Source organism: Macaca nemestrina, chromosome 2 (genome assembly GCF_043159975.1).
Source record: "Macaca nemestrina isolate mMacNem1 chromosome 2, mMacNem.hap1, whole genome shotgun sequence".
NCBI lineage: Eukaryota > Metazoa > Chordata > Mammalia > Primates > Cercopithecidae > Macaca > Macaca nemestrina.
Window position 1 is genome coordinate 23,916,224 of NC_092126.1, and position 15,320 is coordinate 23,931,543.

The 15,320-nt window shown below is 43.0% G+C and overlaps 1 protein-coding gene and 1 long non-coding RNA gene across 24 annotated transcripts in view; one reads left to right on the forward strand and one right to left on the reverse strand.

The window, feature by feature from the left end:
* LOC139361856 (uncharacterized) overlaps positions 1-10,350 on the reverse strand; it is a 59,972-nt gene extending 49,622 nt beyond the window's left edge. For all 6 annotated transcript variants that reach the window (XR_011619632.1, XR_011619628.1, XR_011619627.1 and 3 more), the window contains exons 1-3: positions 10,212-10,350; positions 8,216-8,340; positions 7,497-7,691 (exon numbers count right to left, since the gene is read on the reverse strand). This is a non-coding gene — a long non-coding RNA (uncharacterized lncRNA). The remainder of the gene's footprint in view (positions 1-7,496; positions 7,692-8,215; positions 8,341-10,211) is intronic.
* The window catches only part of LOC105488927 (thyroid hormone receptor beta), a 381,615-nt gene that overhangs the window by 357,910 nt on the left and 8,385 nt on the right, over positions 1-15,320 (forward strand). For all 18 annotated transcript variants that reach the window (XM_071090815.1, XM_011753445.2, XM_071090812.1 and 15 more), the window contains 2 exons: positions 8,544-8,690; positions 14,231-14,489. In XM_071090815.1, coding sequence (XP_070946916.1) covers positions 8,544-8,690; positions 14,231-14,489 — 406 coding nt within the window. The remainder of the gene's footprint in view (positions 1-8,543; positions 8,691-14,230; positions 14,490-15,320) is intronic.

The window sequence follows — 15,320 nt, forward strand, 5'->3', positions numbered from 1 at the left end:
CCCTGATATATCTACCAGAAAATTCAAAAGCACTAATTCTGGATTGATAGACCAATTCTAACGCAATACACTTGGGGCATAGCAAGACAGAGTCCTACCTCATTGCAAACTAAAATCTATCCTTTCCCCAAATGTGTCACCCATAAATGGACATTGTAGAAACCACTTCCAGGCCTGGCACTGTCTCCTGATTTCAAATAGTGACCAAGCTGAATTCCAAGTAAGGTAGAAGATTTGAAGTTCATCCTGGACTTCTCCTGGGAATTTTATACTTTTATTGTCTTTACTCCCCACAGAGAATGGACACTAGTCCAACTAAACTTGTTTAAGTAGTCATAAGGTGTTTCTTTCCAGACTTTAAAGGTTTGTTCTTTTATTTAAGAAACGTTTATTGAGTGGATACTGTGTGCCAGGAACTAAATAAGTCAGCCACATTCCTCTAGTGGAAGACAGACAATAAGAGGTAAATAAAATAAATGCAGGTAGTGGTAAGTGCAATGAGGGCAATAAACAGTGTGATGGGACAAAGAGTTTGTGAACTGGAAGTGGGGAGAGACTTAATTTCTCTGAACATGGTGGTCAGAAGAAGCATCTCTGGGGAGGTGACGTGCTATGTCTGGAAGCAGAGAACCACCTCTATAAAGCAAAATATAATCAAATATCTTCATGCTGTGTGGTATCTTCAGCAAAGGCAGCACAATATCTAGTTATTAGAACCAGTCTTGAGGTCTGCACTGTTCACTTAAAGGCCCCTAACCGTTCACCAGCCTAACCACCTATGGAAAGAATCTATGGCATAGAATGATTTGCCATTAGGTTTCTGTCAGAACCATGAGATTACCCATGTGCAAGAGAGTTTTCTTCTCCTTGTAGGGCTGACATGAAATGTATCTTTTGCAGATCTTTCATCTGCTCAAGAAATTGTCCCTCTTGATGCAAATGTAAATAACTGCTTCTCCAAGCCATTTTTCTCTAGAGGGTTATTGGGAGAGATCAGAACTCCTCCACTGTCCTGTCTGTCTCTACAACGAACTTCATTTCTGTCACCCTATCCCCCTCTGTGCCTGGGATAACCCCTGCATCTTCTCACAGGAGGACAATGTTCCATTCAGCCTCCACACTTGAGTATCTATGCTGTGTGTGATGGAAACTTGTGGTAGCTTTTCTCCAAGATGGCTGCCATCAAATTCTTTCTTCCCCCTGTATACACAGCCCATTCTGTCTCCGAGAGAGGTAGAGTCTGTTCCCCTCTCCCCTTGAATCTAGGCTGGTATGTGATGCCTTTAAACAGTGCATTTCGGCAGAAGTGATACTTACGTTACTTCTAAGGTTGGGTGATAAGAAGCCTTGCAGCTTCCACTTGGGTATCCTGGGGGAGGGAAACCACCTGGTCTCTCATAGCAGTTGGCTATATATTTAAAAATAAGAAGAAGAAGAAGAAAAACATAATAAATGTCCAACTACTCTGAGACCAGCAGGCAGTGAAATCCCAAGCTAGCCATGTGAAAAGGCCACACGGAAGGAGAGACTCCCAAGCAGCCCAGGAACCAGAAATGTGAGTAAAGAAGCCTTCACATAACACCAGCCTCCACTGCCATTTGACGGCAGCTGTATGAGGGTCCCCTAGCTGTGCCCATCAATCCCCAGAACTCTGAAAGAAAATTTAAAATTGTTGTTTGAAACCACAAAGTTTGGGGGTAGTTTGTTATACAGCAATAAATAACCAGAACAGAACTCAATAAATATTTGCTGAACTGAACATACAGTTCCAGTCACTCATCCTTGGAGATAGTACAGTTAAGCCCTGTGTCTTAGCCAGTTTACATATTTACACATACCCCTTGCAGAAAAGTGACTCCAACTGAGTATTTATGCTCAGGACGAAAACTTCACTCTTTTGAGTAGTGAATTAGTCCTGCAAAGACATTAAGAATCTTTACCTAAAGGCAGCTTTGCTAAATGGTATTCATGTACTGGAAGGTATCGTGTGGCAAACAGGCTTTTGCACATTAGGATTTGCCTCCTCTATATGCTAATACCCCTTTTCCTGTGCTTGCAACACTGCCACATGTTATTTATTTTTTATGTGTTGATGTCCCATTTTGTTCCAAAAAAATTTGAGGAGGCCTATCATGTTAACGATAGTATAAAAATATGTCATATGGGATTACATGTCATCATTAAAGCTGAAAGTATTCATTTATCTGGAATGCGTACGTACCTTCTTCCCTCAGAGGAACTACTGACATCGTTTTTTGTCTAAGACCAGGACTCATTTTCACTCTAAGGCCAGCACTCAAGTCAGAAATAGAGACAGGGCTGGGCGCAGTGGCTCATGCCTGCAATCCCAGCATTTTGGGAGGCCGAGGTGGGTGGATTGCTTGAGCCCAGGAGTGTGAGACCAGCCTGGGAAACATAGCAAGACCCCATCTCTACAAAAAATAAACAAATTTAGCCAGACTTGGTGATGCTCACCTGTGGTTCCCCACTACTCAGGAGGCAGAGGTGGATGGATCACTTAAGCCCAGGAGGTCAAGGCTACAGTGAGCTATGATTATGCCAAAAATCTCCACTCCAGACTGGACAACAGAGTAAAACCCTGTCTCAAAAAAAAAAAAAAAAAAAAAAAGAAAAAAGAAAAAGAAACAGAGACAGTGATTTGATCTGGATTTTAAATCTATATTTGGGTCTGAGAAAATTAGGGTCTTTGGCAAATGAGGAACTTTTGCAAAAGCCATTAAGATTTTCATAATAAATCTAAAGCCAATCTTTAAAGCTTCTCCCAAAAGCATTTAAATCATATAATTTTCTAGTTTTCTCCAATCTACTCAAATCTCTGAGGCTACAGAAATGCCTAATTTCACCACCAACAATTCATGTGTGATGACAGCGAGGATGAAAAGCAGAAGCGGGCTGAGAAGAGAACAAGCAGCATCTGATGCCAAACAAGGGAAAGCAGGTCGCTCCACCAAGGGTAGCTCGCTTCTAGACCTCCAGTAGCAGCCCCTGACAGCAATAATCTTGTCTACTGACATCATTTGTTATTGTCTGCTGACATCGTATCATTATTCTGCTCCCTTAATTTTCATGCAAAGTTGTAGCTTTGGGGGAATGTCTACCCAAGTATAAAATGTGACCTTTAGGATCAGAGGAGACCTTTCCTACTTTTTCCCTGGCAGAGATACTGTCTGATTTCACACACTCAACGGGGGTAGCTTCAGACAAGGGGCATAAGCAGAAGGGTCAGATAGGGTGAGTGATGAGACCGTATGTGGTCTGTGTGTATAGCTCACAGGACACGTGCAATCATGTCAGGAAGGCATCTATCACTCCAAGTTATTAGAATAACATCAGAAGAAGGCAAGATAATCTAGTAGTTACATGAATGGGGATTAGAACCAGACAGCCCAGGTTCCATACTTGCCTCTGTTGCTTTTTTAAGTTTGACTTTGGGCAGGTTATTTCACCTCTCTAAGGCTCAGATGCCTTATGCCCTTGCTGAATGGCATAAAGCAATAGATACAAGTGGCTTAACGCTGCCTGGCATATTGTTAGCAACTACATAAGTAGTTACTACATGCACCATCCTTACTACCACCACACTCTGCACTGCCACCATCTTATTCCTGCTCATCCCAGGAAAAGAGTGAGGCTGTAGTCATATCCCATGGCCCAAGGACCTTGAATTCTTATCTGCCCAGGTCTTCCTGCCTAGCCTGGCAAAGGCACAAGAAGACACCCTATGAACAAGTGCAGAAGTGAGAGTCCCATCTGGCCCCACTCCATTCTGCATGTGCCAGAAGTCCCTGGCTCAGAGCCAAGGACTCAGCAAAGAGGTCAGCTGGCAGCATTTCCTACTCACCTTGAACAATACCAATGAAATAGTCAAAGCAGAAAGCCAGTTGGTCATGATTTGTATAATGCCAGCCTCACCCATGCTGAGCAAGGGCTGAGGTCACCCCTGAACACACACCCGAATCTCTCCTTTTACACCCTGCACCACCACTACCCCAAGAAGTCATTCTGGATTCCTTACCCCACGGCCAGTCCACTTTTGGCCCCTGTTTTCAGCTGCCAATATACAACTGGAATTCTCTAGGCCTCTCCATCTCTACTGCCATCCCCATAGTGCACTTCAGCCTGCGCAAACCACAGCTGTTGCCTGCCTGTTTTTTCCTTTGGCTCCTCACATATCTTCTCCATGCAGTAACCATTGTGTCATGTCTATGCCCTGTTTACAGCCCTTCAGTAGATGCCCCATTGCATTTAGAATAAGCCCATCTCCTTTCTATGTTCTACAATGCCGAGCATCACGGGTCCCCCTGCCTACCTCCGCTTCCTCATTTCATGCCATCACTGGGCTCTAACCACATGGGCCTCCTTTCTGGCTTTGGGACTTTGCACTGGCTTTCCTCTCTGCCTTAAGTGTTCTTCCTCTGGCCCTAAGGAAGGCTACCTTCTTGACATTCCTCAAGTCAAAGTCCACACATTGCTTCTCAGAGGTGCCTTGGCTGACCTTCCTTTCTCCTGCCTCCCCATATATTATCATGTTACCTCCAGACTCATCACAAATTCTTCCATGAATACATGTTTCTTATTTATTGTCTATGTCCCCTCATCACAATACAAGTTCCTTGAGGATACACTGTTCATTGCTGTAACCTCAGCATCTAAAACTAGGCCTGGCCCATAGTACCTGCTCAATAAATACTGGTATAAGTATACATTCATTCACTCACTCAACCAATAAGCATTCTATCCTCCACAACTTGGCCTAATGCCTTGTACACGGTAGGCAAAGACAAGTAAGATTTATTCTCTACCCCCTTAAGTTCATATCTTTGGTGTGATAGATTTATATAACTATAATAAAAAGTGATAGTAATAAATGCCTAAATACCATATGACTCATAGCCATGGGCCACCATGTGTGTTCAAATGAGGTAAACATCATTTCAAGCTGAGGTCACCTGGGAAGACATCTAGGGGAAGCTAGAACTTGAGTTGGGTCTTGAAGAGAAAATAGGATTTGGAAAAGACAAAGATGAGAGACAGAAGTAGGGGCTTTGGAGAAGGCAAAAGTCTGGAGAGAAGGCAGCAGTGAAATGGGAAAATGTAAGGCAAGTTGTAGGGGAGACATAGAGAAGACAGCTGGGCTAGCTCAGGAGGTCCATTTAGGGCAAAGAGAGGATATCAGAATGACAGTTGAAAATACCACCATGAGCTAGCTAAGGCAGTTGGATCCACAGAGGCAAAAAGCAGGCTTTCCCCACAGGTCTGCAGTGGTGAATCTACAAGCAAGCTAGAGACTTATCAGTACTGGAGCTTGATCTTGAGCACATAAATACATATGTGTATATGAGCAAATGTATTTCATATAGTAGTTTACAAGGCTATTAGCTGTAATAAGATATCTAATAGGTTCAACTAATGTCAAATATTTATACTCTCTTTTTAACATCTTCCAAATATTTTAGAAAATTATGTATCTTTATTATAGGTGAAAAATCTTCAGGGAAGTAACAAACAGGGTTTCACTGCTCAACCTTGATTAACCTGATGTTAACTTGGGTCAATTCATGGATATATACAGACAGATAGATAGATTCTTGTTTGTTCCTCTGGTATCTAAGATCCATTATGGAAAAAAATCTTAATGATAAAATTTGAAGGGTTTTACTTTGTTCATAGTTTTACTTCTAGCAATTTTATAGTCCATTAAATAGCCAGAGGCTTAGAAGTAAATTTTTTATTCTACCTTGATATGTATTTTCATCAGAAAACTTGTGAGCTTGTTACATTTGGGGGTTTAGTTTTACTTAAAATTGCCATATTTCCTTGCATACTTTCTCTCCTTTTTTTCAAATCTTTACACATGTCACAAGTGGAATTCAAATAACCTACACACCCACAAATTGAATGAAAAAATTAACATCAATCTTAACCCACCAGCATTTCAAAGGACACTGAGTGCCATTTGAATACATCAGGTTAGCTCTATCAGTATTCCCTGAGCAATGTTTAGATTCAACCAGGCCAAAATGACGTTATTACACTTTTTAATTTTATTTTTATTTTAAAAAGTTCATCCTACATATATATAATTATATGATATATGTAATTAATATATATTTATATACCATTTATATATATATGTATATAAAACTCTACATTTTTGAATGTGTGCCCACATTCCTTTTATCAGTTGATCTTCATAAAAGACTTGTCAAGTAGACAAGGTCAGTGAGATGAGCCTCAGTTTCAGGAATGAGAAGAAATTATAAAGAAGAGCAGGGATGTCTGAAGGCTGCGGGGAGCAGCATTACCCAAAGGAGGAACAGAGATACCTTTTCCTTTAGCTAAATCTAGGTGAGAAAGAGGGAAGGAGAAGGAGGCTGTACACGTGATTATTTCATCAATTCTGTCGGCACCCAGAGAGCCAGCTGAACAGTAGCCTTCCATGGGCTTGCTATGCCAACAGTTGCCCCAAAACAGTGTCAATCATTATGAAACATGACAGAAACCAGGTTTCATCCACTCACTGCCAGCAACGCACACACAAAAATAAAATAAAGTCAAAAATAAACAGAAGACACTGCTGGATGATCAATAAAAAGTTAAATGCTGCCAGCATTTGTTCTGTATTAATAATACGTTTTTAAAACCTTCCCCTGAGGCTGTAACCATGACTCCTGGGCTGCTCCTGTTGACCCCGGTGCTCTGGCAGCAAGGAGAGTAAACGAGTAAAAGAATCATCTTTTGCTTTTCCTTCTGCTAAAAATGGGATGTGAACAGTAATGGGAGATATGTGGGAGGAAGCAAGGGACCTGGATTACTCTAAGCTGAACTTGGTTACTGCTAACTCAGTGGTTCTCAAAGAGTGGGCCCAGAGCAGCTTCATCAGCACGTCCTGGGAACTTGTTAGAAATGCAGATTCCCAGGCTCCATCCCTGACCTGCTGAATCAGATACACTGGGGTTGGAGCCCAGAAATCAAGTGAGACTGATGCACAGTGAAGTTTGGGGGCCACTATGTTAGGCTAGTCTCACCACTGGCAATGTCCTCACTGCTCTGCAAGGGAGGAATTCGATTTTGCTCAGCTCACGCACAGTGTCAGTTCCTTATTCCCATCCCCCTTCCCCACCCCCATCTCCAAGCCCCTGGGTGCAGAAAAGAGAACTGGCCTTGTTCCTATCTATTCACTGTGGCTCTAGGCAAAGGTGGCCATCACCACTGGATAGGGCTTGAGTCTGTGATCTCGTTGGTCACATTCACATCTTCCTGGGAGAAGCTGGAGAGGCTGGCAAGGAGGGTGTTCAGAGGAGTAGAGATTCTGTTCATTAGTGTCAAAAGGTCCACAGGGAGTAAAAGCCTTGCAGTAGGGGTGAGGAAGTGTGGAGCTCTGGGGAGACTGCTGTGTGGAGTCGGGGTCACCCAGATCGCAGGCCTGGCCTCAGCAGCTTGCTCTTAACCTTTCTGATCCCTGGTTTGCTCACCTGCAAATCAGGATTTGAATGAGGACTACTTGAGACAGGGTAGTGTGCGAAGCGGCTGGCTCACTTGTAGGCCACAAATAAATGGTGGTTATGATCATCACAAAGACAAGGAGGAGAAGTGGAGCAGACTCTTCCCGAAGGAAGCACTGGGTGACAGCAGGAGACACATGGACACAGATCGCATCAGGGAGGTCACTGAATGAGAAACTTACGAGTTAGATGGCTACTGTGAACATTGGGAAACACATAAGTCACCTGGAGGTCTTGCGAAAATGCTGATTCTGTACCACCTGGTCTGGGGAGGGGCCTGAGAAGAAGCCCCCCGGTGACACCCAGGCTGCCGCACTACACTTTGAGCAGCAAGGCCATGGATTGTTCTTGAGCAAATAAACAGCAGAGAACTGCCCTAGGGACATTAAATACTAGTAAATTCGCCACTCTGCCCTAAGGTTTGCCAAGTTGCCTGTAGACAGCCTAGCAATCTTCCCCCTCAACCCTCAGCTGAGACCACCTCAAACTGGAGTGCGTAGGGCAGAGGGGAACTTCAAGCCCCAGGTGGGTCAGAAGCAAGAATCCACATTTCACTGTTTGCTAGGGCCCACCCATCGCTCTGCTCTATCACTGCCCACAGTGTGCCCACCTCCCCCCTACACACACACCAGCATGTACAGTACTCTGAATATGCCATCCCAGAGCCCCTGGAATTTATGTCACCTTACCTAAGTATACACCCTTTGTGCATTCAGAAGCAGGACCCAAATTCCTGTCCTTTCTCCTCTCTCTCTCTCTCTCTTGCTCGCTCACTCTTTGTAGCAACAGTCCTGTAAACATTGTCACTGGGGGCCTATTAAAGCAATGGCCAAGACATGTATCTTTAGTCAAAGAAATAAGTGATGTGTAAACTGTACAGTTTGTTAATAAATGATATGAAAACTGGAAACTGTACAGGATATCAGTTCAGAAGAGATTTTCTGCCACATAAGAACTATGATAAACAAAGCTCCCTTCAACTTCTTCATTTAAATCTTTCTTTTTTCTCCTCCTTAGCCAGAAGACATTGGACAAGCACCGATAGTCAATGCCCCAGAAGGTGGAAAGGTTGACTTGGAAGCCTTCAGCCATTTTACAAAAATCATCACACCAGCAATTACCAGAGTGGTGGATTTTGCCAAAAAGTTGCCTATGTTTTGTGAGGTGAGGATGTTGTTTTTCCTTCTGCATTATTTTTAATTATGGTTTCACCAGTTTCCAGGAATACAGGGTATTATTTACAATTTAATGTTAATTAGTAGGGACTTAATCATATGAAAGCAACGTCAGTACAAAATGAAAATGCATTCTATTTCATTGTATTCCCCACTTTCTGTATTTAGTCATCATTCATTAGCTTGTCCGTGTAAGGCCCATCAAGATCCTATTCATCCCCCTGATTCCAGGCATTGAGAAATAATGATAGCAATAGACTCCATTTATTCAGCACCTACGATTTCCTAGTTACCACAGTCAGGTACTCGGGTTTGCCTACATTAAATCTAATCCTTCTAACAGATTTGCAGGGTCGCTTGTATTAACCCCATTTTCGGAGGGGACAATCAAGATCAAAGAGATTAAGTTATACAAATGTGACCTCATGGTTGGAATCTAGGTCTGTATTCTTCCCATTGCATATCCCAGTGAGATGACTGCGTGGTCATTTCTTAATCCTCAAGAATAAGTTAAATGCCCCTCACAGAACCAGGCTCTTAATAATATCCCCACAAATCTTTCCTCTTTTCCTATAAGCTTACTCTTGCTTGTCCCATCTTCCGGGCACCCTGTAGAGCTGTCCCACCAGAGTTCATCGACTTTCCCTCTGGGACACCTGAACTTTATCAGGCCTGCCGTATGGTGGCAGATGCCACAGTCTCTACAGTCAGCTACATGGGCAAGAATCCTAAACAAGTTATCCAATATCTTCAAACTTCACTTATCTCATCTTTAAAATGGGGATTACAATAGTGTCTACCTCTTAGAGCTGTTGAAAGGGTTTTTAAGTGGGATAATATATTTGTAAAGAGATTAGACAGTGCCTGGGTTATAATAAGTATTCCATAAAGTTTAGCTGCTAATACTGCTTTTATTTTATCTGTTACATTTCCATCCTGCCTCTAACCTTCCTTTTGTTTTGTTTAGTTTTTAATCAAATGGGGTTATGTTTTCTGGAGAACTTTAAAAACAAATTTCATAAGGTGCTTGTCTATTGCTCTGTATACCTTCAATGGGGACCAGAAAGATACCAAATAGAGAGGGGCACGGGCAGCTGTGAGCCCCTTAGGTAAGCGGGCTGAGTGATAAGTGATCCTGGTCTCACCTAAAAAGAAGCTAAGTTTCCACACCTGGAATGACTCCCTGCTGCCTTGGCTTCCAGCTCTCCTGTGTCTTTGAGTCTGCAATAATGGGAGCCCAGCTAGAATCAGAGGGACACAGAGACCTCAGACATTATGGGGACACTTCTCACTGCCGATTTCTGAGCCTCCACAGAAGCCATACCCAGAAGGACAGGGAAGTGGGCTTCGGGAAACAGACATCTTGCCCATAGACCTAGCTGAGAGAGCACGTTTGCCACCCTCTTAGCCCCAGCTTCACTGTGGTAGGGGCCAGGTGTCTTAGTTCAGGCCACTACAACAGAATACCATAGACTGGGTGGCTTAAAAACAATAGAAATGTATGTCTTACAGTTCTGGAGGCTGGGATGTTCAAGATCAAGGTACCAGCAGATTGTCTGGTGAGGGCCTGCTTCCTGATTCATAGACAGCTGTCTTCTCATTGTGTCCCCTTCATGATGGACAGGACAAAGGAGCTATTTGGGATCTCTTTTACAAGGCACAAATCCCATTCATGAAGGCCTCACTCTCATGACCTCATCACCTCCCAAAGACCCCGCCTTCAATACCATCACAATGGGGATTAGGTTGCAATATATGGATTTTGAAGGGATACAGACATTCAGCTATAGCACCAGGGTACCCGATATGCTAGTACCCACAACCTTGCAGTAGCAATGACTCAGACCCCACACCTAAAGAAGTCAGTAGGTACTGAGGAAGGGACTTTGACTTATATCTCTGTGTTGGCCATGGAGCTGCCCAGGCCTTTGACACTTTTTAAAAGTAGACATCTATTAACATTTTAGAGGATATTACAAAAATTATACATATTCATTGAAGGTTTATTTATACAACATAATAAAGGTAATGGTTTATGGTGACCCTACAAGATTTTGGCACCTATTTTAGTCTTTCTTCAAATATTTATGTGTGTACATACAGACATACACATACATACATATATATGAAGTATAAAATATATTTAATGTATACCACAATGTACTGTGTATGAAATTATTTTTAACTTCTTATTAAGGAATGTATATATGTCATAAGAGTCAGCTCAATAAATTTTTACAAACTGAACCCACCCACATGATCGGCACCAAGATAAAGAAACAGATCGTTACCAGCACCTGTCACTGAACTAACTTTTTACCCTCAATGGGAGGACATAGCATTTACATATGTTTTCACAAAATGATTTTCAATGACCACATAGTATTCCAAAGAATACATCTGCCATAAGTTGTGTTATCTGTTTTTACTGGATCTATAGTTCATTTCCAATTTTTCACTAATAAAAATATGCTAATGTGAATTTTCTGGCAACTATATCCTGCTCACATCACTGACTATGTCTGAAGGGTAAAGCCTGGACATGGAATTTAAGGACCAAGATACACAGGCTTTTGACATGTGCTGCCAAATTGTCCTCGAAAGAGAAAGTACGTGCACTCTCACATCCGCACCGACGGGCTTGTTTCCCCTCACTCCTGCCAGTTCTGGCTGTCATCTTTCTGTTTTGTTTGTGGGGATGGTTGTGTTTTCCTGGACCTCTCTTGGTCCTCTATCTGGCTGTGTCCCTTTGCCCCCAGTTTTTGGGTCTGAGGAGGAACTCTACTGAGTCTGTCACCTCTACAGCTCCAGCCAGCCTGCCAGTCACATGGTGCCCTTTGAATGCCCCCCCCCAGAGATTTTTCTTTTTTTTTAATGTAAAGCTCATGTAAACCACTGAAGATATATTTCAGTTGAAGGAAGAAAACAGAAGCAGCAGCCGTCTCCACCACCAGGAGCAAACATACTGTGCGCTTTCGTCTGTGCAAGGGTGAGGGGTCAACACGGAACTTTTCAAGCACAGGTTGTGGCAAGCTGATCTATCCAAGTTTCCCTAAAAGTCCAAGCCTGTTGCATTTTTGATTCCATCTCTCCTTCTACCCTGATATCGTGTGGTCTGCCGATTACAAAAGACGATGGCGGTGGGATGGTGGGAGCACCTTTACAGCAGAGATGCATGTGCCCTCTGTCTTTGAGGCCTCCTGATGACCTTTAGCCTTTGATACTCTCTTGGAAACCCAAAAGAGAGGAATTAACTGTATAGGTTCGTGAGCTACCCGTAGAGTGGGCTGGAGATCTCAGGTGGTCTTGAGAGCCAGGGGTCTCTTGCCAGAGGCAGTTTATCACATCTGCTATTCAAACTGTGTTCATGATAATTGTTCTTCTAAGATCCATGCCAACCCACCAAACAAGACTGGCATGACACCAGGGGCTTCACAAGATCTAAAATCATCGCTGGCAGAGCTGCCAAAACAACATGCAAAATCACTCCTAGAGTGCAGGGCCCTGTCGTCTTTGCCAGTCAACCTGAGTGATGCTCTCCTAAGGAGGCAGGAAGAACCTGTGGGAGTATCCCTGCATCTCTGCCTGTCAGGCCCTTGTTGAGTGTTCTCACAATGAAAGCATTTTGGCAGGTGTCTAAGAGATTATTTGCCCACGTGTTGAAACAAATCTCACTAGGATCCTACAAATCCCTCTTAAAGGAAAAGGCATCTGGCCCAGTTTTTAAACCATTGGTGATCCTTTGCAAATACTTATTCAGCTTTTATTTAAATTTGAACTAATCTTCAACAGTTGGTATTTAAACTAGAAATTTGGAAAGGAAAATTTCTACTTCATCTATAATCAGAATTGGTTTCAAAGGTGGGGCCTGCCCAAGTTTGCATACTTTGTGACACATTTTAAAAATAAATGGTTTGATCTGATTAGTAACTTCTTGTTGCTGTTCTATGCTAGTCGTTCTCAAGAGTGGGATCTGTGAACCAGCAACATAAGCATTACCTGGGAACTTGGGGGAAATGCAGAAACTCAGGGGTTGGGGCCAGCAATCTGTGTTTAACAAACAGCACCTAGACAAAAGCAAATCACAGTGCTTTATAAAAAACAAGTGGAAGGAGAGAATTCATATGTATGGATTCCAGATCAAATATGTAATGACTTATTCTGAAGAAAAAGCCAAGGAGTTTGAAATTAACTGGTAAAGTGACTAGGCTGAGCTAGTGAAAAATATAAAATGCCCAGTATTTTAGATATAATTCAGTTGTATTACTTTTATATAATAACCTAAATTGGACTGGTCGAGTATTGCCAAGAGCATTTCCCAAAAGGAATCTGTAACTGCTCTAATGAAGAGATAGATATTAGGTGTTACTCACATCTTTGTTGTTTATGGAAACTCAGTCATATCCATGGTAAAAAGAGTTATGTTTCCTTCTTCTCTTGGCATTGGATTCTGACAGTTCCAGTTTCAAATCCTAGCCTCACCCATGAAACATTCATGTGACCACCCACCCCCACACCCAGCTTGTTACCCTCTCAGTGCCTAGATTTCCACATCTGTAAGTAATATGGAATTCGAATATTTACCTCATTGTACTGCTGTGAAGATTAAATGAGGTGATGCATGGAAATCTGGGCATGATGCCCAGTTCATCAAACACACCCATTTACTAATAGCCTTCCAACTACTTTGATAATGGCATTTAATTAAACAGTCTCCCCTTCCAGAAAATAAGATTCTGGTTTTTATTATGTTGCCTATGAGCAAAGGTATTTTTTTTTATTAATGTTGCCACATTCTCACAAATCCTAATTAACAGGGTAACCAAATGAGCTTAAAAGCAGATTGCAACAGTGGCAGAAAGACCCAGTGTGTTGAGCAATCCTGTATCTAAGGTGCTGAGAAGAACACAACCTTGGGAGCCAGGAGGACTGAATTCTGCTCTCCCCTCTGCCTTTAAGTCCCTGGGTGACTTTAGATGAAGCTTGTATCTCAGGGCCTCATGGGCAACATGTATCTCTGCCAACAACCCTCTAGTTTTGTGCCAAGAGGCTCCAAGAGCAAATGTGCTTCAAAAACCAAAAGGAAGCCCAGTTGCCAGCTAAACAGTAGGGTAAGCTGTTACCTATTCAAGCTACAAGACAAAAAAAACAAACAAACAAAAATGGAGAGTTTCACATAAACCCTGCTCTCAAGCAGTCATCAGTTGAAGTTATAATACAAACCCCCAAACTGAGGGGCTATCAGCACAGTTTCCCACATGACTGTAATAGCGTTTGGAGAACTGGATCTGTCATAAAAGCAATGCAAACTCCTGACGTTAAAGTTGGTGCAGATTACAGCCAACTTTGAGTATGAAAAATGGTTGTTGAAAGCCTGCAGCCAAGTAGGGAAGGGAAAACCATGGGCTCAAACAAGGCGGGACAAACGTTCGTCACAAGGTTATTCCTATTGCTTTTGAGATACTGTATGTTGTTCCTGACTGGCATTTTTCCATTTGTTCTTTGCTGACATGAGCTGGTTCTTTTCAGCTGCCATGTGAAGACCAGATCATCCTCCTCAAAGGCTGCTGCATGGAGATCATGTCCCTTCGCGCTGCTGTGCGCTATGACCCAGAAAGTGAGACTTTAACCTTGAATGGGGAAATGGCAGTGACACGGGGCCAGCTGAAAAATGGGGGTCTTGGGGTGGTGTCAGACGCCATCTTTGACCTGGGCATGTCTCTGTCTTCTTTCAACCTGGATGACACTGAAGTAGCCCTCCTTCAGGCCGTCCTGCTGATGTCTTCAGGTGAGTATGCCTAGACTCGTTCATGGGCATCCAAAGAGCTTTTGTTTGTCTAGTGCTAATTCCAATCACTTGAGTTTTCAGTCCCCCTTTAGCTTCAGAACATAGCTCACTCTTCTTCAGTGAGAAATTGCAGGCTTGCCACTGGACTGGGAACTTAAAGGGGGGGGTGTCAGATGTCTGATGCTTTTTGCAGTGTCCCAGGATAGAAAGAAGCCAAAGGAGCCATCTTAAAGACTCTATGAAGTGATCCACCTTTGGTGGATACTCTGCAGCCCTCTTCATAGTCTTTGGCCAAACCTGCCTCCTTCTGGTTTGGGGTATGCCAGATATGGATGTGAGTGACCACATGATTATGTGTTAAGTTCTGTGTGTGGAAACCATGGATGCAAGCTAGAATTTGTTCATGGCTTAGCTACAACTGAAGTTTCAGTTATCTACTGCTAAATAGCACACCAACCCAAAATGTAGTGGCTTAAACATCCAGGATGGCTGGAGTTCAGCTGGGACATCAAACACTGGTTCAGGCCTCCCTCTATGCGGCCTTTCCTCCTGCAGGGTAGACTTCTTACTTAGCTGTTGATTTCCAAGAGAAAGAGTCCCAAGCACACGAAAGCAGAAGCTGCAGACCCCACGAGGCCCAGTCTCAAATCACACAGCATCACTTCATCCACATTGGATTGGCCAAAACAAGTCTGAGTGCCAGCCAGGACTCAACAGTCCCCCTGTAGGTGGGAGGAGAGCACAGAATGGGCAGCCGTGTGTAAGCCACTACACATCAAACCCTTTCAGAGAAGATAGTTTTAAATAGAAGTGGTTTCAGAGTTCTCTGCA